The sequence below is a fragment of the Cnephaeus nilssonii genome, assembly GCF_951640355.1.
Source record: "Cnephaeus nilssonii genome assembly, chromosome: 12".
Taxonomy (NCBI): domain Eukaryota; kingdom Metazoa; phylum Chordata; class Mammalia; order Chiroptera; family Vespertilionidae; genus Cnephaeus; species Cnephaeus nilssonii.
In genome coordinates, this window is record NC_137083.1 from 80,654,541 (window position 1) to 80,682,497 (window position 27,957).

The following is a 27,957-nucleotide window of genomic DNA, read 5'->3' on the forward strand; positions in this document are numbered from 1 at the left end:
AGGTCTCACAGGTCTCACAGTGGGTCCCTGAGCCCGTTCTGTGGTCATATCCCAGTTCCGGATGCAGAACTGGCCACACTAGCAGTGGGCAGAACCCCACACTGTCCCTGGCTGGGGAGCGAGGCTACTGCCGTACAAATGGCAGAACTGCATCCAACCAGGAAGGAAAGCACACAGCAATCGGTGCCCTGGGGATGTGAAAGACCCTGAGACAGATGGACCACGGGGGGGACAGTGGGTCATCGTAAGCTTGGTCAGGCCACGGCCGCCTACTGCCGCTGCTGTACCAGATGTGGGTCATTGCCTAAGCAAACTAACACAGGCTCTCGTTTGTACTACTGTGGCTGCCTTTCTCCGGCGCTGTCCCTAAGGCCTCCAGACAGAGTTTGCCCACCTCGGGGCCCACAGCTCTACAGGCCTGAGTCACAATGCAGTTTGCAGGGATCTGATCGCCTTTCCTTCCACACCCATCATCCAGGCCCATTACACAGACGACACCGTGCTGACTGGACCTGGTGAGCAAGAAGTAGCAACCGCTCTCGATGTGTGGGCAATACATCTGTGTGTCAGAGGTGGGAAAGAAATCCAACAAACTCAGGGCCTTCTACCTCAGTGATGTCTAGGGGTCAGGGTCTGGGCACCCTGAGATAGCCCTTCCCGGGAGAAGGAGATATTGTTGCACCTGACCCTCCTACCACCAAAACTAACCCACATGTCTAGTGGCCTCTTTGGATCTTGGAGGTAACATTCCTCACTTGGGTGTGTTCCTCGGCGCCTTTGCCATGTGGCCAGCAAGGCTGCGAGTGGGGCCAACACGAGAGGAAGCTCTGCGACGGGCCAGGCTGTGCTCTGCCCTTGGGCCACATGAGCCAGCAGCCCCCCATGCTTGGAGTGTCAAGGTGGACGTGGGTGCTGTGTGGAGCCTTGGACAGCACCAGTGGGTGAAGCACAGTGCAGGCCTGTAGGATTTGGAGTGAAGCCCTCTATCCTGTGTGGATAACTACCCTCCATCTGAGAAACAGCTCTTGCAGCCCCTGGGCCTCCACAGAGACTAAACACTTGCCCATGGCTTCCCAGGCGACCTAGCTGCTCAGCGTGAACAGGGTGTCATCTGACCCACCAGGCACAAAGCGGGGCATGCATGGCACCCCCCGCCCTCAAAGGAAAGTGGCACATGTGTAATGAGGCCTGACAGGCCTGAAGGCACCAGTGAGCTAGGTGAGGAACTGGCCCAAATGCCCCTGGTCTCCATCCTTCTCTCCCGCCTGCACCCTGCCTCGTGGGGAGGGCCCCACAGTCAGCTGCCAGCGGAGAAGGCGTGGGCCTGGGTTACGTGCAGGCAGCACAGGGAGGCACTGCTTCTAAGGACACCTCGGAAGGGCAGCGCTGAGGAAGTCCTCCCAGGGCGGGCCTCGAGCAGTGCACCTGGTCGTTCCTTTGCTTGGAAGGAGACAGGCCAGACGTGTGACTATATGCTGAATCATGGCTGCGACCAATAGGTCGGCTGGATGGTCAAGATCTTGGAAAGAACGTGACTGGAAAATTGGTAACAAAGGGCAGGCTTGTGATGGTTAATTTTATGTGCCAATTTGATGGGGCTGCAGGGTACCCAGATATTTGATCAAACGTTATTTCTGAGTCTGCCTGCGAGGGTGTTTCTAAAAGATCCGCGTTTGCACTGGTAGCCTGAGGAAGCAGGCTGCCCCCCCGCCACCCCACGTGGCGGGCCGCCAATCCGTGGAAGGCCTGAACAGAACAAGAGGCCGAGGAACAGGAACTCTTTCTTTCTGCCTGTCTTCCAGCTCAGATGCTGGTCTTCTCCGGCCTTCAGACTCAGACTGAAACTGACTCCACCAGCTCCCCGGCTCTCAGGCCTTCCAACCGGACCGGAACGACACCATCAGCTCTCCCGCGCTGCTTCACAACAGGGGGCCTTGTTCGTGGGTATCGTTCCGAGAAGCCAAGAAGCAAGCATCTCAGACTGACAGCTCTTCAGCCTCAAGACAACCTGAGGGGCTAGTGAGCATTCCTTCGATGTCAGCCCCAGCTTACACAAAGCGCCAAGCTCAGAAGACAAAGACGGGTGGGAAGCTTCAGGAGATTCACTACATGCAACAGAGGACACAGATCGAGCAAAGAATCGAAGTAGAAGGAAGACCAGGGTCATAAAAGCCTCCAGAGTGAGCCAGGGCTGGCAGCCAGGCCTCCTAGACCATCCCCAGACGATTTAGAAGCAATTCCATCATTTAGATGCTTCTTCCTCTTGCTCCCCAACTTTCAGCTCATGTGTTTACTGTACATTAACTTTTGTCTTATTTAGTGTATTCCTTCAGTGTATGTTTACTAGGCAACCACTCCGTGGAAAGCACTGTCCGAGGCCCTGGTTTAAAACAAAATAACGTGCCTGAGCTTACACCCTTACATCACAATGAGAAAGACAACCAATACGAAAAAATATCACTTCCAAGGTTAAGGCCTCTTGCACCCAATATAGGGCATGTGTTGGTAACTCTTACTTTGTCCATAAACAGAACAAAGAAATAGCCCTGATTTAGAGTAAATGAAGGTCATTAGTACAGCATGCCATTTCTACGAGTAAAACTGAAAACAAAGGTAGATTCACTGTCACACCGGTCAGCCCAGCCTTAGACACCTCACTGCCGGTGAAAACCCGGAGCCCAGCACTCAGGGAGGCAAGCACATGGCGCGCAGTCTCACAGAAAGGCGGCCCAGAGGGAAGCACGCCCATCTTCTCCAAACACGATGGACAACACACACAAGAACCACCTGTGGCTTCTATGTTACCAAGGTGCTTGTTCATCACGAATAGCTCTGTCACCTAAAGACAACGCCAGGAACCGCAGCCATGGCCTTCCAGGCTGCTTCCGGCCTTCTAGAGTAACAGGTGACTTTTCAGACTTACTTTCTGTGTCCATTTCAGTAAACACCTTATTTTCCTTATTTGAGTTTTTCAATTGCTAACTAATTGAAAAGTAGACTAATATTTTTATTCACTTAATAATTAGTCCTAACCTTACTGAATTCATCCGGTCCTCAGAGTGCCAACGACTCCATTGTTTCCAGTGTCAAGCATGACAGTGACCACAAGGCCAGATTAAAATATGCAATTAGAATGAATTTTAAAATTCTTACATCAAAAAACAGCTTATGCAATATTAAAGGACAATTGGGAGGAAAATGTTTGCAATTAACCTGATAGACAACTAATTACTTAAAATAAAACACTGCAAAAATAGGCAAAGAACACAGGTAGGCAATTTACTAAAAAATATGATCTATAAATGTGCTTTGTAAATGTCCACCTGCACTAGTAACTAAGGAAATATAAATTTAAAGGGAAAATTTTCCTCTACTGAATTGGTAGATTTTTTTTCACTAACAACCAAACTTGGTAAAGACACACTCTGGGTACAGAGATGCTTGCATACTGGCCAGGATGAAGCCACCTGCAAAATTCGTACAGTTTTTTCTGAAGAATAAAGGGGAAATTTCTTTTTAAAAACTTGTAACGTATGCTTACCTGGAAAGTGAACTGCATAAATTTAAGGGCAAATATTTACTTATAAAGATGACAATTGTAGCTCTCTAATTAAAAACCTGGAAGAGCCATGATCATAATGGCTCTAAGTGACACGCAGCCTGGACGGGAAGGGCACAGAGCAGCAGCGAGCACCGCAGGCGCCTCCGTCAGTGGCATGCTCAAATCCACAGCTGAGAGCTGCAGGCCACAGAGTCCACAGGACTTCCCACCGTACAGGACTGTGAAGAAGAGTGATTTTCTTCCCTATAAATGTTGTTTTCCAAATTTTCTACAGCAAACATGTATTTCTTTAAACACACACAAAGGAGTAAGAGAAAAAGTATATGTATAAACTCCATATGAATTAAATAATTAAATGCAAACAAAACCATTTTTTTTCATTTTTTTAATCCTCACGAAGGATATGTTTATTGATGAGAGAGAGAGAGAGAAGAAAGAGAGAGAGAGAGAGACAGAGAGAGAGAGACCAATGTGATAGAGAAATATCCATCAATTGCCTCCTGTACACACCCCAATTGGGAATCAAACCCACAACCCTTTTGCTGTACAGGACAACACTCCAACCGAGAAAAAGGAAGTATTTGTCACATCTAAGAAAGGGAAGGGATCTTCTAAACACAAAAGCCATTAGAGAATTCCTAAGGAAGAAAAAGACTGTACAACATAAAAATGTAAAACTTATATAAATCAAAAAAACCAATAAAATTCAAAAGCAAAATAACTAGAAAAACGTATCTATAAAAATCGGATAAAAAGCTGTGTTTGACACATAAAGAGATCACATAGTTTAATATAGAAAAAAAGGAGGAGCCAGGGATTATGAAACATAAAAATATATACATTAGACCTTTTTAGATATACAGTATATTACAAATTAGAATGCCCTACCTCACTAAAAATTTCTTGAAAATGGCAGAGCTAAGATTGAATGCAGATCTTTTTGGCTTCAAAGTAATATACCATGTTGCCTATGATAACTCATTATTTTTTTTAAAACCACATCAACTTTAAATTTTGTACTTGATAAAAAGAGTTTCCCCTTCTACCACACATTTTGAAATGGCTAGAGAAACTAACAGCAAATAAATACAGTGGAAACTATGGCTCCTTTTCCAGGTCGTCAATGGAGGCTGAGTTCTTCTGGCATGTTCAGATAAAATCAAAATTCTCTTGCTAAATATTTAAATTAAAATGTACTTATCAGAATCCTGGTCAGTAATAAAACTACTCCTTGAGTAAGTTAAACAGAGAAGGCTTTCACAACTAACAGGAAAAGGGAGGTGAATAAAATCTGGTTTTCTGATTTTATTAAGGGCTCAAGTGATTTATCAAAGATGCAAATTATGAAGAAACTATGAAAAGGAAAACCTAAAAATACAGTGCAGTACTAAATTAAAACATTAATTGTGATTAAGCCAGACATACTAACCATGGATCAGGGAGCCATTGAGCCACTGAATATAGTAGTTGTGAGGAAAGGAAAGGAGGATTTCGTTGCTGATGATGGAGAAGGGTAAGAGCAGCACAGCCCCAGCGGACACTGCGAGTGTGAACGTGCACAGAAACAACCTGGAAGAGAAGAGAGGCGTGTCACCAGCCATCGGGGAAGCAGGGAATGCGGCCGTCATTCGAAACGAATAAAAATTCTGAAATTTTTATCTAAAAAAAAATTATGGGAGAATTTCATGAAATCTATGCAACTGGAAGACAAATGACACACGCGTGATCCTAGGAGTTAAGCTAGATCAATTCCAGAACGCCTCCCTCTGCAGGGATTGGTGGCTCTAACGAGGAGGCCCCGAGGACACATGTGCCGAAGGCAGAGCGCCTCACACACTCAGAGCTGTAGGCTCTCCTCCTTTAAATGTGAGTGTTCATTTCACATTGCACTCAATTAATAGCTTTGGCAATCTATGGTAAAAGCAAGGCAACAACTATTTTAGGTGAAAAAATACGTGTGAATGCAGTATGAAAAACTCATATTTCAGGGACAGCTTACAAAGCCATTGGTCTGCTACCTCTTAAAATGGGTAAAGTGTAAATAAATTGTACTAATAAACAGTAGGGATCGTTAAACAGTATTTAAAACACTATTTTGTCACTTTTAAAAATAAGATATCTCTAACATGTACTAATTTAGAAAGGTGTCTAAAACAAGTCAGGAACACAAACTGAAGGAAAGACAGGTGATAAATAGAAAGCATGCCCCTCCCCACAAAAAAGCACATATATACACACAGAAAAAGAGGGAGAAACACTAGCACAGCACATATCGAAGCCCGGGAGGAGGGGAAGAAGGGGTGGTTTTCAAGGGGCTCTCACTCTCAGTCCCACATCTGCAATGTTTAAATTTTTATAGCTATTTTTTAAGATTATTTTAAATAGCAAACAAAACAGGAGTCTCATCAACATTAGAGAGGGAAACTTAATTTAATAGTCATCCCATTAAAGAAAACATAGGAAGAATGTGAAAATGTAAGGAAAACCATCACACTAAATGCTCCAAATCCACATCTGATGGAGTAACTTTGCAGCAATGCCACCTTGTGGTGGCCCACAGAAGTGTTTCCTGCTTAAGAGCCTACCCACCAGGAACCTGTTCAGAGTCACTGATGGATTTTACATGAGACCACGTGATGCACACCAAAGCACAATCCAAACCAGGCCCAGGAGACGTCCTTGAAGGCTCTGCTAACGGGACGTGTTTCCCGGTCAGAGCAGGAGCACAAGCCCTCATCTGGGCCACTGCCCACTCAGCGGTGACGGCGAGTGGCCTTGAGCGAGGGCCGTCGGTCTTGTCCTCTAGCCAGTGAGGAAGTGTCCTATTGGCTTCCATCACCTTCTTCCAAAGCTGGAAGTGAAATCAACCCTCAGCCCGTCACACCAGGTGCTGCACAGCCACCGAGGCTTTTCCACACCCTCTCCGCCACCACAGTCCCACCATCAGTCCCCTAGCCTCCTGTGCCCCACACGTGAGTGGGTTCTGTGGCTCTGTCGGCTCTGTCCCCAGGGTCGCCCTATACATCCCTCAGCATTTCCCTTCCCCCACTCTTGGCTCCCACGATACTCGGACCACAGACCCAGCAATGAAGGCCAGCCACCATTTCCAAATCGAAGCCCAGACCTGTCCAAGCTTCCGCGGGCAAACAAATGGAGTATTTGAAGTCACAGAGCCCCAGGAAACCCTGATCACCCAGGCACCGCGACTGGACCGCAGCTCGTTCACCAAGACCGCAGCCCACTGCATTCCCAGTGCTGGGTTGGCCCTGGAGACACAAAAAAGACCACAGCATCCTCCCTACCTGCCCTGGGGAGCTAGGAGGAGAGCTGCCCCTGAGAAGCTAATGGGGACCCGCTGGTGTGGCTCAGTGGTTGAGCATCAACCTATGAGCCAGGAAGTCATGGTTCGATTCCCGGTCAGGACACAGACCCAGGTTGCAGGCTTGATCCCCCGTGTCAGATGATCAATGATTCTCTCTCATCATTAATGTTTCTCTCTCTCCCTCTCCCTTCCTCTGAAATCAATTGTTAAAATATTAAAAAAAAAAAAAAAGCTGATGGGGAGGAGGTAGGTGCTGGCGCGGGGTCCCTAAGGTGAGGCCCTGCCACGTGGGCAGAGTGGTGGCTGCTTAGGAACTGCAGGAAAGTGCCCTCGGAAGTGATGGTTTCAGAAACGCCCCTTCTGCACGGAAGGGCTCTGTGGACAGAACCACAGTACCTGCGTGGGGCGAGAGGGGTCACGAACCACTCCTGGTGTTTAGCCTGAGGATGTGGACAGTCGCGCTGATCAGCCGTGATGGAGGAGGCTGCCACGGAGGAACAAGGAGTTCAGCTTGGACACTTGCAGGCGCCATGTCCATGAGATGAATGTCACAACAATCCCTGAACTTCTCACGGCGGGCCCTCCGATGGCCTTGACTCTCTGCCTGCCCCACACTGGTCACATCCTCTCATCACTGGTCCAGGTGGTGTCTGCCAGGACTCTCCAATCTAAAGTTACTCCTCCCCTTCATCATTAGCACTGTGTGGGAAGCTAAGGAAACCAAGAACATGTCCTGTTCCTGATCAAACAACGTATCCCTCTGGTGTCAGCCATGGGCACTCAGGCTCCTATTTCATCTGTGCAGGATCCATTACACCCATTACTGTGATGAGCAGACTCTCCCTGGTTTGGCGAGAAAGCCCTTGAAGGCCTGAGTCTTTCTGACATGCGCCCTCATCCTTTGGCACATCCCTGCGCCCCCCGGACAAGGTACACGGAAGCCCTGCAGCCAGTGCTTCCGGGGCCGTTCCTGTCCTGAAAGCTGTACTCAGAGGCACTCGCTGCTCCTGGGTGCTGCGCTCCAGGCTCAGTGGCAGGCCGACCCGGGGTGCACTGGCGCTGTGTGTAGATGCGCGCACCCACACGCACATCTGCAGGGACCCAGTAACTCTCTACTGAAAACCCTGAGTCCACAGTGATGCCGCCACCGCCACTGCGACAACGCAATGTTCCCTTTCGTTGTCCCCCTCCCCCCGACTGGGACCGGTTCCCGTCATCGCTAATGGACCGGCCCCACATCTGCGATCAGTCTCCCATCACACTGACACCCATCCTATGCAGAGGTGCCTGCTGCTCAGGTGACCCCCCATTTTGGACCTTCCTGCCCTATGCCCTCCCCACCTGAGCTGTCACACCCGTGCCAGGCCATGCCTCGAGGGCTCTGCCATCCTGCACAGACACCCTCCCTACATGCCAGGATCCCCCTCTGCAGGGACTTTTCCTCCCTGCTCTCAAACCCTACGCCCACTCTGGCCACCCTCCAGGGTGAGACACATGCGAGGCCCTCTCCTCACAGGCTGTTTTTGTTCGCCAGTTAGGCATGCATTTTATATTGACCACTTCTATTCAAATCCAGTAACGAGCAGAGAGTCGCTGTCAGCAAGTGTAATTCTGGTTGGGGAGGGCAGAGGGAGTTAATCTGGGGGCACAAGGAGACAGAAGGGGGGCCGAATAAAGGCCCTGGGGAGCAAACGAGAGCGTGAAGGTGGGCTCTAGTGCAAGGTGGGAGGCACAGGAGGGGCTCTGTGCTGGCAGCGCTGGAGTCACCCTGGAGCCCGCTCTGTGCAGGCGGCTGGCGGGCACCGCACTGCAGAACTCTCAGAACACTGACCACATCCACGTTTCCTGCTCAGGCTCAGCCTCTCGTTTCACCCTCTTCAGCGCCCCCACAACTCCCTTCAGTGGGAGGAAGGCAGGCCAGGAAGAGGGTCAGGGCGCAGGGGATGACCCCGAGACCACGGCCACTGTGCAGAAGCCCGACCATTGCCTGTGCACGTGCTGTTTACCCGCACAGCAGCACCACACCGCAGGCGCAGGCCCAGCTCACGAGCCAAACTCAAGTCTCGGCTTCTCCATCTCACCTGGACTCAAACTAATCTGGGTTCAGAATTTGAACCCAGGTCCAGATCTCACTCATCCCATCACAGAAGGAAGAAAAGGCAGTGAAGGACAGAAAGAGCAATGGGTGAGGGGACAGGGGGATGGACTGGGTGCCTCCCCTCCACGCTGCCTCCTGACTCTGTGGTGGGTGCACAGCCATCTCCCTCAGGAGGGTGTCCGTGTCATCACATGACACTCGGACACGCAGCGCCGCCTGGCTAAATCCGGTCGAGGGGCGAGGCCCCTCCGGACCCTCACCACCAGGAAACGGCATATTTTCCTAAAATATCCTGCAAGGGGAATGGCCAAAGTGACTGGCACTAATCGAATTATAAATTATTGATCTACAAATGCATTCAGTAATTGACCACCAAAGTGGAACAGAGACCACGCAGAGGAGAGAGGCGCAATCTCAGTACTTCAACCTGGAGGGTTTCGCTGCACAGTTCCTGTCCGCCCGGCAGCCAGTGTGGGACCCACTGTGGCTTTCTGAAGTGAGTGTGTTAATTTTTTTTTTTCAGGAGCAGGAACTGGGACAGAGAATGTTCCCAAATGTCACGGTGCTGGGACTAAAACGCAAGATCCCTAATCTTGCACATTTAAAGCAACACGTTTTGGGCCTAAGTTTTAGAGCCATACAGAGAATGCCCAGTATGGAGTTACAGTTGCTTTCCCTGGGTGTTTAAATAATTTAAATCCAAATCCAGTACAGCAGGTTCTGTCCACACTCATTTTTCAGTAATATATCAAATCATTTGTTAGTTGAAAGCATTGCCTTATTGAGATGAATTCGAATAAAATCAACCACTTTGATGCGAACAAGTCAGTAGATTTAGAGCATTCCCCATGTTGTGCAACCAGAACATTCTCACCACCCCAAAGTAAAACCTGAAACCCATCAAGCAGTTGCTCTCCATTCTCCTCCTCTCAGCCCCTAGTCACCGCCAATCTGCTTTTGCTGAATTTACCTATTCTGGACGTTTCTCATAAATGGAATCAACACTGGTGACCTTTGGTGACTGGCTCATCTCACTCAGCATCATGTTTTAGGGGTTCACGCATGTGGTAGCAGGTGTCTGCATTCCTCTTCATGGCCGAGTGACGCGCCTGTGTAGGGTGTGTGTGTGTGTGTGTGTGAGAGAGAGAGAGAGAGAGAGAGAGAGAGAGAGAGAGAGAGAGAGAACATGCCGTCTGTCTCCCTCCCCTCTCCTCCTCCCCAGCACCTCAGCAGAAGCTGGGTAATCTGACACTAACCATGAAGGGACAACAGACAAACCACATGACCGGCCTGAAATGTGCAAATGTGTTGACAAGGTCAGGGAGTCAAAGGAAATACTGAAGTCGAGTTTCGTCTGCGGGCGACCACAGGGCCACAGCCGCTCCCTGCAGTGTGGCGTTCTGAACCAGGGACAACACGGGACGACAGCAAACTGGAACGCAGCAAGCTGGGACTGTCAATGCCAACTTCGTGATGCTGGTGGCTGTACGGTGGATTGGCAGGAGAATTCCGTTTATAGGAATTAGATACAAAAATATCCTGCAGAAATCGAGCATCTGGTCCAAGGGCTCAGGGAACATAAATCTTTGTATTGTATTTCTACCTTTCCTATAAATTTGAGACTACTTCAAAACATTTTTAAAGTATCAATGAAAACAATCAAAAAACAGATTCTCCTATGTAGTAGGCAAAGCTGTGGAATGTCCGCTTCGTTGAGCAAACCTGATAGAAAAGAATTCACTGCTTTCCACTTTCAGTAGTTGGATTCCTCAGAAAAATTAAAGGGTATGTCTATCCTGTGTCACCAGCATCCATAAAGCAGAACTCTGGGCCCTGAGAGGACTACCTCCCTGCGCACAGGAGGTCAGTAACCAGACAGACGGCGCTCCCTCTTCCAAGCCGTCCAGGTTGCTCAGCAGACCATTCAGAAGCCGGGAGCCTGCTTTCTTAATGGCCCAGCAGCTTTCCCAGCCTGAAGCCCATTTCCAGGCTAAATCGCTGAAGTTAAAACCTGTTGGCTTGCCCAAGCTGGCTTGCTCAGGGGTTGGAGTGTCGGCCTGAGAACTGAAGGGTCCCTAGGTTCGATCCCAGTCAAGGGCTCGTACCTCGGTTGCAGGCTTGATCCCAGTTGGGCCACATGTGGGAGGCAACCAATCAATGTGTCTCTGTCTCCCTCCCTCCCTCCAACTAAAAATCAATGGAAAAAAATATGTATCCTTGGGTGAGGATTAACAAAAAAAATCTATCAGCTCCTTAAATAAGCTAATTTAACAGGAGATCATCAATCCTTCATTATTCATGCATATTTGCCTATGTGTGTTTTCTGAGGATAGGATTAATATTGATGAAGGTGTTATAATACTTTAGGTAAATTTCTTGCATATTTCTGCCCAAAAGGTAGAATTAAATTTTGAGGATTTATGACTCCAGAGTTAAAAACAAAACAATTAAACTTTAAAATACATACGAAATCCTGTTGACTATGGCATCTTCATCTTCTTGTTCATCTGCAAAAATGTTTAAGGTATTAACATTATTTTCTCTTCCAACAAGATGCTTCATTCATTTATAAAAAAACAAACAAACATATAAACTTAAAGCAGCAATTATTGATGGAAACATTTTTAAACAGCACTGTGTTTATTTCAGCACAGATCCATATTTAAATTTCATTAAATGAGATAGGAGAGAATATGGTTAAGAATAGTGTTTTGATTAATCAAAATCCTATTAACAAAATGGCCACATGTAATTAAAATATCCCAAACATTCAGTGCTCAAGAAAATGAAGGTTAGTAGGCCCTTAAGACCACTATCACACTTACTGTTATAAAATGTAAGTGAAGTTGCTAATGAATGAGATTTTCTGGTTAATAGCAACAACAAAAAAAAAGTTTGCTATAAAATTAAAATTCAGAATCTAAGGACTCGTATACTTTCCTAGAATTTGAGTTTATCATTGGCAGGGGCCACCCTAACCCACCTGGGGTCCCATGCACCGCACTTCATCATGGCTGTCCAAGGTACATACAAGAATGTGTCCGCTTGGCCAGTGCTCACTCAGCCCCGACAATGGCTGCAGCCATCTCCTCTGTCCTCACACGTAAACTTACCAAAGAAACTTTGACCCAATTACAAGGATACTGCACAACACCCAGCCCCTGTCCCCCCAATGCCCAACTGGGCTTGTCCTCAAAGGGTCTCTCTGTAGGCCTCTGCAATTCTGAGTGACCACCTGCTTCCCTGCCAATGGCCCACTTGGCCATTCTCATAGTCCAATCTCCATTCTTAATTACAGGCTGCTCTGGATAGCTTTACAACCAAAGGCACCACAAAATAATGTAGTCACAACTAACTTTTATACTGTGATGCCCACTCCAATCAACCATCAAACCTTAAAGAATGCTTTTTTTCAATTATATCTCAACACTCTGCCAACTAGGTCCAGAGTCCTTATCACCTCCTCCCCATGATTACTCAAAAAAAAGCACTAATAAATCTCCACTTTTCCTGCTCATCATCCCCTAATTTCCTCTAAAACACTGCTTTATAGTCATTCATTAATATCGCCTGCCTCCCCCCTACCCTCTCTTTCTTCCCCGCTCTACTTCTGTGTTCATAATCTGTGAAATCTGATGTCAAAACATCTTTTAAACTAGCTAAGATACTGTCTTGGATCCCAAGTCTGCAAAATTTTGAGAGATTTTGGAATGCCAGGAGCATGTCAGTGCTGTCACAGAGCCAAGTTCTAAAGTAACATTCCAGAGCAAAGAGTAGTTCCTGACTGCTTTCAAATGTCTGACAGGCAAGTGTGATATGCTAACATAATGCAGGGAATCTTTAATATATGGAATCCCAAGTACCCATACAGCACTAGTATCAGCACAGCATCACAGGCAGAAAATCCTATCACTTCTAGAAAACAGCTGAGATTTAACAGAAGGCAGTGAGGTAACTGTTCAGGTGCTTATAAAACCCTGGCACAAAAATCTGTGAATTATTAAACAGCAAAAAGTTCTTTAAGAAAAGAATAAAGATATAGTGGTCCCTCTGGCGAGACAGGATATACAGCTTGTCCCAAAAACACGTACACACACTGTAACAGCTGATGGCTCAACTGATGCTTCTTTCTTTTCAGCCAGACTAAGCTTTGAACAAAGGAAATTCATCCTAAATGCTTCTGGAAGTTTAAAAATGTAGTTGAAGTACAACACTGCCTTTATAATTATTCCAAGTGTGTATTTTTTAAAATGTGTACATGCTTTAAGAGCTGATAACTCAATTTCCACTCCTTTTCAGGTTTAATTGATTTGAAATAATATGTGAAGCCAGACTAAGCTTTGAACAAAGAAAATTTATCCACTAGACTTTTTGTGGGGATACATAAGTTTACAGTACAAAATCGGCAACAGGTGACGAATTGAGGGCGCACAAATACCAAATGAAATGATTCTTGACGTTTGTGACTCCATTGCTTCGTGTTATCAGCAGAGCCTGGACCAGAGCGGTCATCAGTTTGGAAACAGGTATTGACCAAAAAAAAAAAAAAAAAAAGATTCATTTCTATAGATTCTTTTAAATTTTGAAAATGAACTCTATGTTAATAAACACTGACTTTATAATCATTCAAAGTGTGTACACATTTTTTGGGACACCCTATATATGAAATACTAAAAGGATATGGTGTTAGGGAGACTCTACATTCTGTATCACTTTAGAGCCGGGTTGGGGGAGGGGGGGGGACGAAATCATTCAGTGTGGCCCTGCCAAGGCATTAGGTGTGAGTTAATTAAATGTTTGACCCAATATAGCCGGCTAATTTTTAAGTTGATAATTTTGTATGGCCCACAAATGATGTTATAATCCAAAAGGCCCTTGGCAGAAAGAAGGTTCCCCACCCCTGCTTTAAAGAAAGAAAAGTATTCTGGTGGTCAGAGCAATGATGAGATGGGGCTGAGTGTGTTCAAATTCAGAGCCAGTCACAAGGAACCAAATATCCTCACAAACTCGGGAATTCCCGGTGTACTGAAGGGCCCGCACTATTCTTAGTTGGGCCCTAAGAATGTGACAAACAGCCCTAACCGGTTGGGCTCAGTGGACAGAGGTCAGAAGGGCTAAGGCCTAAGAAGGTGACCGTACAGTAGTCAGGTTCCCTGGAGGTTATTTTTAGTGCGCTCAGTACCAGGCTACTGCTTACTTCAGTCCCGGGCATGGTGAATACAGTGCCACACGGACGGGCACTGTGGAGCCCTTGTATCAGTCCTAGACCCCGAGCATGAACATCAGTTTCCATTACAGTGTTTTACTTGCCTGATTTCCTCTTGTATCTTGTGATGATAAAGTAGGAAACGATGTAGAGAATGGCAAAAAGAAGGAAACATATCTGAAACAAAACAAATTTAACACATCATTTACATTTTTTGTATATCTTTTTTTAAATAATAGAAAATGCATCCATGGTATTTATAGGAAAAAGGATTTATTACAAAGTGAACATTTTAAGTATTTTGCTAATATTGTTTGGATGAAATATTAATTTATATGAATTAGTTTTAATACCATTTTCAGTAGAGATTTTTCTTTTCATAACTTGACCAAATTGTTTTCAAAATCATGTGGATATATAAAAACCAAGACATCACCAACAACTCTGAAAAATAAAGTCAGGGAGAGGCTACCAGCCCCACCACATGTTAAAACATACAGGGAGCTCCGGTCACATGGAAAAAGTGTATCAGAGATCAATAAAACAGCCTATTGTATGAAAATCATGTAACATGTTATACACACAGAGGCCTCACTAATGAATGTGACAATAATTAGATAAACATACCACATATCAAAATAAAGAGCAGTTGAACAGACTTTAACATTAAGCTCCATTTCACTTCTATCAGATCTGGGGCATGAAAGGCCACAGGATGGGTCCAGAACAGACCTCGTTCCAGTCAAAGACAGGTTGCCGGAAAGAAAGGCTCGGCAGTGCAGGGACTACAGTGCGAGGCCTGGGACGCTCAAACCAAGGCCTTCAGGTGATGATGAAGTCTAGGGAGCACCCACAGGTGCATTTCTGAGCGGCGGTGGGTAGTGTGTGACTGAGAACGACCTTGGACCTGCATGATGGACATACACTGTATAGCAAGCATGTCAAACTCACAGCTGGCGGGCCGCATGCCTCATTTGATAATAACCTAGGGCCGTGGTCGGCAAACTGCGGCTCGCGAGCCACATGCGGCTCTTTGGCTCCTTGAGTGTGGCTCTTCCACAAAATACCACGGCCTGGGCAAGTCTATATTGAAGGAGTGGCGTTAGAAGAAGTTTAGGTTTTAAAAATTTGGCTCTCAAAAGAAATTTCAATCATTGTACTGTTGATATTTGGCTCTGTTGACTAATGAGTTTGCTGACCTCTGACCCAGGGAATGACAAACTGAGGTGGAGAGGACCACTATGAGCCTCCTGTCAAAGTTCTCCCGCTACATGCGGACAGTGACAGGAAACAATACTGACAGTGACTCAAAGGAGCAGAGTCAGGAGCATCCAGGACAGCCTGCTGCTGGGAGCCCCAGGAACCCTGGCAGGTCAGAGAAGGCACCACCATCACCACCCTCCCTTAGCCTCTCCAGCGTGGGAGATGGGTCAGAAAGGAGCAGCAGTTATTGGTGCAGAAATGTAAACAGAAGAAGGCCGGGCGTTGTTTACAATGAAAGGGAAGTCCCAGAGGCTGAAGAGCAATGGGAGAAGGCACTGGCCAGAAACACTGTGAGATAAGAAGTCAAAGTCAGAGAGATCAGATGACAAGGGAATCTGTGATGGGGCTGACCAGAACTCATTCATTCAGCAAGTACACACTGTGGGCCACCAGACACCAGGTGCTCGCTCTCCCAAGAACTGAGCACAGCAGACCACAACCGAGTTCCGCCTCACTGAGCTTCCACCGCAGTACGAAAACAGATAACAAATCTGTGAGTCCACAGTGTGTCAGATGACAACCAGTGCCGGAGGAGGGGACAGCGAGTGCCAGGAGGGTGAGGGCCACCTCACTAACAAGGTGACATCTGAGGAAAATCGTGGGAGAGGAGAGAGCAAGACATGCAGAGATCTGGAGGGATGCGGCAAAACCCTGACCGAAGTCGATTAAGAGAGGATTGGAAACAAATACAAGCAGACAGTTCTTGCCAGTTTTATGATAACGGGAAGCAAAGGAGTTATGAAGGAAGTGGGAAGTCATGAGCGGTTGTTAAGTTGGGAAAAGTTACAATGGTTCTAGGAATATCCAGTAAAGAGAAATCACTGATGCGAGAAAGGAAACAGACTTGCTGAAGAAATGAGCCCAAGTTGAGGGGCTAAGTATAAACATCCACCTGTAAGGAAGAGGAGGCCATGAACCCTAAGTCCAGGAGAAACCAGGATGGGTGATGGATGGGAGCGGAGGTTGCCGTGGAGAAGCAGCTGCAATAAAAGAACTTGACCAACAGAGCTGAAGGAGCAGATGGTTGTGCTTAAAGAATGTTTTGGGATTTTTTTTTTTATTAGTTTCAGGAATTCTGGAGAGTTAGTGCAGAAGTGGTAGATGAGAAGGCATGAAAGTTAACCACCAAAAGGAAATCAAGGCACTAAATTGCATGGCATGGAACGAAAAGACTAATGGAAAGCAAGTCATTCAAGAGCAGAAGCAAGATTAGCAATTACAAAAGTAAAGGTATTCCTCACTCGGAAATAAAAACACAATTGGAGCAGAGGTCACAGGCCTGGCTGGACTGCTTCCCCTGTTCCCCTAAATGAGTGTCTTCAGCAGAGAGACAGACCCAAAGGATGCGTGAAATGCAAGCAAGCCCAAAGACACCTCCTGTTCTCCTCACCACAGACAGGAGGAAATCGTGACAAGGAGAGGAGGGCCCTCATGGTTCTGGAGGAGACTCAGGGACGGAAGAGCGAGGCGATGGGAGCTCGCCAGCAGAAACCGTACGGGGAGCATGTCCTCTGTGCCAGCTGACCCAGAGGACAGGCTCTTCAGCCCTCTCTGGCGCCCCCCTAGTCCTGATGCTGATCACAAACGTCTAGGCCAGTGATGGGCAACCTTTTGAGCTTGGTGTGTCAAACTTCGCCAAAAAACTGAGCATAACTCGGGTAGTGTGTCACTTTGAGGAAAAAACATTATTTCGCAAATGTTTCATCCTCAGGAGCAGCAAATGTTTCATCCTCGGCATGCGGCCGCCTCAGCAGCCACGTGTCATCAAAAATGGCTACGCGTGTCAGTGCTGACACGCGTGTCATAGGTTCGCCATCACTGGTCTAGGCATTTCCAAGCTGAGTTACCCCATCACAAGTAACCTAATAATACATTTAAAATATGCTGTCGCCCTGCCGGGTGGCTCAGTTAGTTGGAGCATCATCTCATGCCCCAAAAGGTTGCAGATTTGATTCCCAGTCAGGGCACATACAGGAGGCAACCGATCTATTTCTCTCTCCCTTCTTCTCTCTGAAATTAATAAACATATAAACATATCCTTGGGTGAGGATTTAAAAAAAATCTTTAAAAGCTAATATCCTAAATTCCAGGTGTAAGACTTGAACCTAAATTCAAACTAGTGCATTATAATCAAGCTGTACTTTCTGGCTTTTCATTTAAGGCCTATGGGCTTCAAGGACTTCAGTGACTGAAACATAAAAGAGTGGTGGGTGCCAATGGGCTCAAGGACTGCAACCACCAACACATTTCTAACAAAACCATGGAAGAGACGGGTGAGAGCCAATGCATACAGCTTTATTTTAAAGTTGCTAAACCAAAACAATTTGAGACATTGGGTATCCTTTTTTAAAACATCTTTCTTGTTGAGAGTATTACAGATGTCTCCCTTTTCTCCCCCATTACCCCCCTCCACGTGGTTCCAGCCCCACCCCAGGCCTTTACCACCCTATTGTCTGGGTCCATAGGAATGCATATTATATGCATATAAATTCTTTGGTTAATCTCTTCCCGCCCCCTCTCCCCTCTTCCCTCTGAGATACATCAGTCTGCTCCATGGTTCCATGCCTCTGGTTCTATTTTATTTATCAGTCTATTTTGTTCATTAGATTCCTTATTCCTTTAACTTTTAGATTCAATTTTCAATAGATATATACACACTGCCATTTTATTGTTGATATTTTTTAATCTTTTTCTCCTTCTTCTTCTTCTCTTTCATTTTCTTCTTAAAGAATACCCTTCAACATTTCATGTAATACTGGGTTGGTGGTGATGAACTCCTTTAGCTTTTTCTTGTCTGTGAAGCTCTTTATCTGACCTTCAATTCTAAATGATAGCTTTGCTAGGTAATCTTGGTTGTAGATTATTCATCACTTTGAATATTTCTTGCCACTCCCTTCTGGCCTGCATAGTTTCTGTTGAGAAATCAGCTGTGTCATATAGGTGCTCCCTTATAGGTAACTAACTGCTTTTCTCTTACTGCTTTTAAGATTCTCTGTTTTTAAACTTTGGCATTTTAATTATGATGTGTCTTGGTGTGTGCCTCTTTGGGTTCCTCTTGTGTGAGAATCTCTGTGTTTCCTGGACTTACTAGTATAAGTCTATTTCTTTCACAAGTAGGGAGTTTTCTGTCATTATTTGTTCAAATAAGTTTTCAATATCTTGCTCTCTCTCTCTTCTCCTTCTGGTACCCCCATGATGAGAATGTTGGTATGCTTGAAGTTGTCCCAGAGGCTCCTTACACTATCTTCATATTTTTGGATTTTTTTAGTTTATTTTGTTTTATTTTATTTGCTCTTCTGATTAGGTGTTTATTGCTCTCTCATATTCCAAATTCACAGCACTGGAACCCTCGGCTGGGGGTCTGATGTGTGGCTGGGAACCCTTGCTCCTCACTGGAGGCCTCTGCAGCCAAGCTATCCCTCCTGATTAAAAACACACCACACGTAGGTGTCAGACCAGCCCATTCTGCACCTCCACCCCTCCTACCAGTCTCTGTGTGCTTTCTTCTTTTCTTTACTTCTCTAGTTGTAAGACCTCCACTCAGCCAGCTTTCAGTCAGTTCTGAATGATGGTTTTTCTGTATTTTAGTTGTAATTTTTCTGTGGTTGTGGGAGGTGGCGAATACTGTTGTTTACCTATGCTGCCCTCTTTCAGTTCTATCCTTTAAAGTTATAAGCTAACCACTACGATAACTAATATAATTCTTTCAACAAACTAAGAGTTGCCCGAGAGGAGACTGGGGGACTGGGTGAAAAAGATGAGGAATTAAGAAGAACAAATTCGTGCCCTAACGGGTTTGGCTCAGTGGATAGAGCGTTGGCCTGTGGACTGAAAGGTCCCAGATTCGATTCCGGACAAGGGCATGTACCTTGGTTGTGGGCACATCCCAGTAGGAGGTGTGCAAGAGGCAGCTGATCGATGTTTCTCTCTCACTGATGTTTCTAGCTCTCTACCCTTCTCCCTTCCTCTCTGTAAAAGAATCAATAAAATATATTTTTTTAAAAAGAAGTACAAATTCGCAGTTACAAAATAGTCACAGGAAAGAAAACATAGTTAATAATCCTATATAATAATCCTATATAATAAAGATCCTATATAATAAAGAAGTAATATGCAAATTGACCATCACGCCTCACACAAAATGGCCACTCCCATGTGGTCACAAGATGGCCGCCACAAGATAGCTGGCAGGGGAGGGCAGTTGTGGGCAATCAGGCCAGCAGGGAATGGCAGTTAGAGGCAACTAGGCCAGCAGGGGAGGGCAGTTGGGGGTGACCAGGCCGGCAGGAGAGGGCAGTTGGGAGCAACCAAGCCTGCAGGGGAGGGCAGTTGGGGGCAACCAGGCCTGTAGGGGAAGGCAGTTGGGGGTGACCAGGCCTGCAGGGGAAGGAGGGCAGTTGGGGGGGACCAGGTCTGCAGGGGAGGGCAGTTAGGGACAACCAGGGGATCGGGCCTAAACCGGCAGTCGGACATCCCCCAAGGGGTCCCAGATTGAAGAGGGTGCAGGCTGGGCTGAGGGACACCCCTGAGCAAGTGCATGAATTTCGTGCACCAGGCCTCTAGTCCTATATAATAAAAGCCTAACATGCAAATTGTTCGACCGGAGTTCAACTGCTCGCTATGATGTGCGCTGACCACCAGGGGGTGGTGCGGAACATGGTGGGCATCAGCGACGCAGCACTGGGGCAGGCAGCAGCAGAGGCACTGCCAGCCCCAATGGGCCCCGACAAGAGCAGAACCGCGAAGGGATGGTGGAGCAGGTGAGCAGGCGGTGTCAGGCCAAGGCGGGTGCGTGCAGGGGCCCGATCACCCCACAGATGGCAACCAGCACCAACAGCAGGGGGCTGGGCCACCGCCTGGCTCCCAGGCACTGAGGGAACTGGGAAAGGGGCCCAACTAACCCCAACCCATCGTCCCGCAGACGGCGACCAACAGCGGCGGCGACAGGGGACGGGGCTGCCACCTGGCTCCCGGGAGCTGAGCAAGCCGGGCGGGGCACAGGCTTGGCCCCGATCGATCGCCTCGCAGGCAAGATGGTGGAGCAGGTGAGGGGGCAGCGCCAGGCCACGTCAGGGCTGCGGAGCTGCGAGCCTGGGGGCGCGAGCTGGGGCACCATCCCCACAGGCCACTCCGAGGGATCCCACCTGTGCACAAATTCATGCACCGGTCCTATAGTATTGTAATAACTACAGATGACGCCAGGTGGATACTAGACTTATCTTGGGGTGAGCACTTCATAAGATATAGAAATGTCTAACCACTATGTTGTACACCTGAACTAATATAATACTGTATGTCACCTATAATTTTAAAACTAAATTTTAAAAAAAAGTTTAAATTACCCTAAGGACCAGGAAAATAAATATAAAAGGAAAAAAATCTACAATATGTTGTAAAAGGCAGGAAAACACAAAAATAATAGTAATTAGACATGAAACATTAAAATCATTGTAAAAGAGAGAAACTATTAAAAGGCAGATGCTAACAAAGGAGAAAGTTAAGCTATCAATTTTTTTCTTCTCTCAGACAAGGCTGAATTTGAGGCACAAGGTGTGAAGTAAGACAGTCAGGCACTTTATGAACAATGGCATAAGCCATGATGAGGAAAGAATCTGCATGCACTAAAAAACATAGTACCAAAAGACATTTTTAAAATTGAATATGCAAGGAAAAAATAAAACACTACTTTAGTTAGGAGACTACTTCACCATGAAAGAAAAAGTAAACCCAAACCAAATGCATGCATTTTTAAGTCATAAGATTCTAGTAAATAAGTGTGCTTCTCATACTCAATGCTCCATGCCCCTGTGTATCCTATACACTGCCACCATGCTGCCATAGCCCTTCGCAACCACTAATTTGCTTTGTTTCTATGGATTTGAATATCTTCTAAATATTTCATATAAATGAATCGTACCATATGTGGCTTTTTGTGTCTAGCTTCTTTCATTTAGCATCCATGTTGTAGGATATATCAGTATTTCACTACTGCAGAGCTTTACAAGAAAAATAAACCCATGTTTTAGAACACATGGATATTGAGTTGCTGGTGGCTGAAAGCTTTCCTTTCAGATATATTTGCCTATCTCCACAGTATCCTATATAATAAAGAGCTATTATGCTAATGGCCGTGATGCCCTCATGCCGTAACGACCAATCAGCAGGAGACTGCGTGCGCGGTGGGGCGGGGCTGTCACGTTGCTCTGGAGACAGGGCAGAAGCAGGGAGGCACCCGGAGGAGGCGGGGCCATCCTGTGCTGGGGCGGGCGGAGATGAGAGCCTGTAACGCCCCCCTCACCAGTCCTTCGCCACTCACCACTCGCACTTAGAGCGCCCCGCCACCCACCTGCCAGGGGAAGGAGCAGGCGGGAGGCTTCCACACTCTCCTCCGTCACCATGACAGGGCGGAGCCGCCGCGTTGCTCTAGAGACAGGGTGGAAGCAGGGAGGCGCCCAGAGGAGGCGGGACCAGCCCAAGGCAACTCGCAGGACCAAGGGCGGGGCTTGAATTCAGCGGCCAGACAAGGCCAGAGGGGTCAGGGGCGGGGTCAGGCACACTCGAGCTCTGGGTGGAGAGGTTAGGGTGTCAAGGCACAGCAGTGGCAGGTGGGCAGGGTGCACAGGGGTGGGCGGGGCCGGGCAATTTTGTGCGCCGGGTCACTAATCCTACCTAATAAAAAGGTAATATGCAAATTGACCATACCATCGACACACCCACAAGCCACGCCCACAAGCCAATCAGAGCAAGTATGCAAATTAAACCAATCAAGATGGCTACAGCCACAGAGAGCAAGGTTTCCCAGGTAACAGAGCAAGCCAAGCTTTCTGCGAGCTGTTGCAGGCCTAAGCCTCCACTCAAGCTACAAAGTTTCAATTATAGAAGGTAAACAAATTCAAACAGAAATGGCGGCAGAACGGAGCTTGAGAGAGCAAGCCAGGGTTGCCGGCGACAACAGGGGAAGCAAAGCTTTTTGCACACCCTGTCCGAGCCCAGCCTCCGCTTAAGGCTACAAAGTTTCAATTATAGAAGGTGAATTAACTGCCACAGAAATGGCTGCCAGCGGCGGAGGGAGCAGCAGGCTTGGCTCCGCTCCAGGCTACAAAGTTTCAATTGTAGAAGGAAAATAAATTCCAGATACCAGGGCCTCCGCTTGGGTTGCCAGGGGACGTAGCTGGCCTGCAAACCACCACAGGCCCCTCGCTCAGGCCGCCCCACGCCCCAAGGGAACCCCCCACCCTGATCTGGGACACCCTTCAGGGCAAACCAGCTGGCCCCCACTCCTGCACCAGGCCTCTATCCTATCTAATAAAAGAGTAATATGCAGATTGACCATCACTCCAACACACAATATGTCTGCCCCCATGTGGTCAAAGATCCTGCCCCCATGTGGACACAAGATGGCCACTACAAGATGGCCAGCAGGAGAGGGCAGTTGGGAGGCACCCGGCCTGCAAGGGAGGGCAGTTGAGAGGGACCAGGCTTGCAAGGGAGGGCAGTTGAGAGGGACCAGGCTTGCAAGGGAGGGCAGTTGGAGGTGATCAACCCTGTAGGAGAGGGCAGTTAGGGGTGACCAGGCTGGCAGAGGAGGGAAGTTGGGGGCAAACACGCTGGCAGGGGAGCAGTTAAGCATCAACCAGGTTGGCAGCGGAGTGGTTAGGGGGTGATCAGGCTGGCAGGCAGAAGCGGTTAGGGGCAATCAGGAAGGCAGGCAGGCAAGCAGTTGGGAGCCAGCAGTCCTGGATTGTGAGAGGGATGTCCGACTGCCCGTTTAGGGATCGGGCCTAAACGGGCAGTCGGACATCCCTCCAGGGGTCACAGATTGGAGAGGTTACAGGCTGGGCTGAGGGACAAGCCCCCTCCGTGCACGAATTTCATGCACCGGGTTTCTAGTGTATAAATAAAGAGATCCTGTCAATGTAACAGATACATTAAGTGGTTTTCTAATGTTAAGCCAGCCTTGCATACCTGGGACACATCCCCCGGGTCATGGTGTGTAATTCCTTTTGTATACTGTTGGATTCAGCTTGCTAGTATTTTCTTGCAGAATTGTGATTCTATACTCAATATCTTTATGAGAGATAGCAGTGTGTAGTTTTCCTTTGTTCAATGTCTTTATCTTGTTTTAGTATCAGCTTTACTAGCAACAACTTCCCTTAATGTTTGTCTGAGAAAGTTTTTATTTCTCCTTTTCATTTAAACTAGAGGCCCGATGCATGAAATTCATGCAAGAGTAGGCCTTCCTTCCCCCGGCTGCCAGCACCGGCTTCCCTCTGGCACCCGGGAACCGAGCTTCCCTCAGGCCACCGGCAGGCACCCTGGACCTGGGCTTCCCTCGCAGCCCCAGCTTCATCCGGAAGGATGCCCGGTCAATTAGCATATTACATTTTTATTATTCGTGCAAGAATGGGCCTTCCTTCCCCTGGCTGCCGGCACCACATTCGCTCTAGCCAGAGCCACCTTTTCACTCCGGCCCGGAGCCACCTTTCCACCTCCCCACGATGCCCAGAGGCACGGCTGGGGTGGTGCGGAATGCCTGTGTCATCGCCATCGCAACAATGCAAGCGTCCCGCCCTGCCCCTGGCCGCTTGGCGCCTGCGTATACAAATTAATCCTCCATCTTTGCTGGGTTAATTTGCATACTCACTCCTGATTGGCTGGTGGGCATCACGAAGGTATGGTCAATTAGCAAGTTACTCTTTTATTAGTGTAGATGATTAATTTTGCTAGACACAGAATTCTAGGTTGGTTGATTTATGTGGGGTTTTTTTCCCTATTAACATTTTGAATATTTCACTCCTCTCTTCTTGCTTACATGATTTCTGAAGAGAAATCTGATATAATTCTTATTCTTGGTCCTCTATTTTATAAGGTGCTTTTGTTGTCCTGCCTTCTTTCCTCTGTTCTCTTTGTCTCTAATTATCTACAGTCTGAAGATGATATACCTAGATATAGATTTTTTTGGTATTTGTCCTGGCTGGTGGTCTCTGAGCTTGCTAGATCTGTGGTTTGGTATCTGTATTAATTTTAGGAAAATTCTTAGGCATTGTTGCTTCAAATATCTCTCCTGTTCCTTTCTGTGTGCTTCTTTCTGGCATTCCCAACATATGTAGGTTATACCTTTTATAATTATCCTATAGTTCTTGGCTGTTCATTCCTTTTTTAACCTTTTTTTTTTCTCTCTGCTTTTCAGTTTGGACAGTTTGTATTGACATATCTTCTAGCTCACTCACTCTTTCTTTGGTCCTGTGCAGTCAACTGATAAGCCCATCAAAGCCATTCTGCATTTATATTAGTTTATTTGACTTCTACCATTCTTTCCGAGTTTCCATTTCAAATGCATTAATCAGCAGGGAAATGCAAATAAAATCTTTCATGCATTTTTTCCATTAGAGCCCTAAGCATATTAATTATTTTAAATTCTGCCGTTATCATTCCCAAATCTCTGTCATACCTGAATCTGGTTCTGATGCTTGCTTTGTCTCTTGAGACTGTGTTTTGCTTTTTAGTATACCTTGCACTGTTTTTGTTGAAAGTCAGGCATTATGTATAGGGTAAAAAGAAATGAGGTAAGTACACCTTCAGTGTGAGGCTCTATGTATCTAGCTGTGAGTTAGGCTGTGTTTACTGTACGATGTCACTGTGGGCATCAGAGGCTACAATTTCCTCTATTGTTCTTGTTTATGTTTCCCCATTGCCTTTGATTTTTCTCTAGAGACTCCTTCTTAAATAGAGTCTGACTCTAATCCCTTGTTATCATACAGAAACCTGACTGATGTGATAGTTAAGTGGTGGCATAGACAAAGTAATAAAGCTCCTGGCTACTACAATATGAGATCTCAATTCAAATAACATAATACCTAATTCATTAAAAATAAAGCAAAAAACAAATAGACCAATGGAACAGCACAGAGTCCAAACTTAAGCCCCACAAATATATAGTAACCTAAATTGTGACAAAGGTCATAATGGTGCTTAAACAATTGGACATTCATGTGAAGAAACACGTATGACTCCTACTTCACAGCACATATAAGAAATAATCTGCAGGTGAACTCAGATCTCAATGGGAAGAGCAAATCAATTAAGCACTTAGGGAAAAGCACAAGAGACATCCTCATAACCTTGGATTAAGCGAAGATTTCTTAAATGGGACATAAAACAAAAAGCACTGACAATAAAAGAAAAAATTAATAAAGTGAACTATATTAAAATTAAGACTTTCTGCTCCTCAGAAGATATCAACACAATGGGGCGGGGGGGGGGGGGGGGGTTGCTATATATATTTCTCTGACCAAAGTATATCTCAAATAAAAACTCTTGTAAATCAATATTAAAAAGATAAACAAACTAATGGGAAAAAGCCTTGAAGACACTTACAAAAGATTTCCAAATGACCAATAAACTTTTGAAAAGGTTCTCAAATGCATTGATCATCAGGGAAATGCAAGTAAAATTTTTTGTGCAATAAATACTATGACACATTAGAGTAGCTACTATTTTAAAGGGGCAGAAGCCCTAGCCAGTGTGGCTTAGTTGGCAGATTACTGCCCATGAACCAAGAGGTCTCCAAGAATCAGTCAGGACACATGCCCAGGTTGCTGGCTTAATCAGCAGTAGGGGCCTGCAGGAGGCAGCCGATAAATGCCTCTCTCCCCCTCTCCCTTCCTCTCACGCTAAAATCAATAACGATATAATAAATAAACCAATAAAAGTGGCAGAAAATGCTAAGTGTTATAAAGATGGGAAGCAAGTACACCTCTTATACAGTGCTGCTGGGGGTATAAATTGGCCAACTGTTTAAAAGCACCTAGTAAGTGCACAGCCTACATAACCTGGTGGTCTCATTCCTAGGTATCTACCTGACAGAAATGCACAGCCATGTTCACCAAAAGATATGTCCAAGAATATTCGGAGCCAAAATCTGGGAACTACTGGAGTGCGCACCAACATCAAAACAAACATGAACTGTGCTACTATCACACAGCTACAGCTGAATGAATTACAACCACATACAATAAGGAGAAATTTCCCAGACATTGTTCAATGAAAGAAACTAGACACAAAAAGTGCATACGCAGAGGTTCCGTTTATATCAAAGCTCACAACTAAGCAAAGCTAACCTAGTAAGCCAGGAGAGGAGCCACTGTCCAGGAGCTAGAGTGCCTGGAAAGGGGAAGGGATGGGGCTCTGGATGTGGTCGCAGCCTTTCTCAATCACATGTGAAATGCTTCAAGGCGTTCATGTACCATCGTGCACTCCTCTGTGCCCTTTTAGCTTCAATTTAAACACTGAACCAAATGTACTGTGTCAAATCCCACCAGTTCAGACTGCATCTCTTTATTCCAGAGCATGACTTGGCAAAGTGATTCTCAATTTTCAAGATCAATAACTACACACATGAGGCCACTGTAAGCTACAAGGTTTCACCTCAAACCAAGTGTGACAATGTGAGAAGTTAGAAAGAAGGGCCAATGCCAACGCATGAAGTGGATGTGTTTTCGCCGTTTTGCACACACAAATAGCACGACACTGTTCTGTGCACCTTGAAAAGGCAGAGCATCAGAGCAGACTCCCGAGGCCACGCCGGTTCCGGACCGCGGGCAGCAGCACAGACCGAACCGGGACGAGAAAGGGTGACCTCCCTAGGGCTGCCTTCCCACCCACAGCAGGTTTCGGCCTGAAGGCCAGTGGGCCGAGGTCGCCGCTGAGGGGCGGAAGCGGGGCTGCGCGCACACCTGTCTACCCGCCAGGCCCGGCCACCGGCCCAGTTAGAGCCGGGGCAGTGCGGGCGCAGGTGCGCGGGGCGGGCGCAGGTGCGTGGCGGGGCGAGGCGAACGCAGGTGGTCCGCCCGCAGCACTTCCCGCGAAGGCAGGTGACTCGAGGCGACTGCGCGCAGGAGAGCGGGCGGGTGGGCGCGCAGAGGGGCGGGCCCGGGCGGGCAGCGGCGCAGGTGGCCTAGGAGAGGCGGCCGCGGGGGCGCAGGGAAGGGGCGCAGGGTGCGGGGCCGCAGGGACGGGCAGGCGCCCCGCCGCCGCTCACCGTGGACTCCCGCACTTGGCTGTGGAAGTGCTGCTCCCGCGCCGACACCTCGTCCTGTCCTTCCATCCTCCGTCATGCCCGCGTCCGCGCGCCCCGCCGCACCATCGCCCGCCGGCCCGAGGGGCTGGGCGGCCGCCGCGCTGACCGGCGACCACAGCGGCGACAGCGGCTGGGCAGGGACCGCGACCACTACCGCCGCCGCCGCTTCGGCGCCGCCTCCGGAGCCGCCGCTCGGGTGAGGGCGGGCACAACGCGACGCGGGGCGGGGCCGGAGCGAGAACGTCAGAGAAAGGCGCCGTGCGTCAGAGGAGCGCGCCGGCGTCTGCCGACCTAAGACAGAAGGGGCGGGGCGGGGCGGGGCCTGTTGCGGGGGGTCGTGATGGGCGTGGCCTTGGGCAGGGGCGGGGCTTGGGGCCATGCCCCCAGGGGCGGAGGCAGACCGAACCGTGAGGTTGCGACTGGGGAA

At 47.5% G+C, this 27,957-nt stretch overlaps 1 protein-coding gene across 6 annotated transcripts in view; it reads right to left on the bottom strand.

The window, feature by feature from the left end:
• Positions 1-27,747, bottom strand: part of LMBR1 (limb development membrane protein 1) — a 128,365-nt gene extending 100,618 nt beyond the window's left edge. For 4 of the 6 annotated variants that reach the window (XM_079786135.1, XM_079786137.1, XM_079786133.1 and 1 more), the window contains exons 1-4: positions 27,492-27,747; positions 14,293-14,365; positions 11,450-11,489; positions 4,992-5,131 (exon numbers count right to left, since the gene is read on the bottom strand). In XM_079786135.1, coding sequence (XP_079642261.1) covers positions 4,992-5,131; positions 11,450-11,489; positions 14,293-14,365; positions 27,492-27,557 — 319 coding nt within the window. In that variant the 5' untranslated portion in view covers positions 27,558-27,747. Of the gene's footprint in view, positions 1-4,991; positions 5,132-11,449; positions 11,490-13,420; positions 13,477-14,292; positions 14,366-27,491 lie in introns of those variants that run through there. The other 2 variants (XM_079786134.1, XM_079786138.1) reach the window with 2 other exon arrangements.
• Positions 27,748-27,957: the final 210 nt, after the last annotated feature.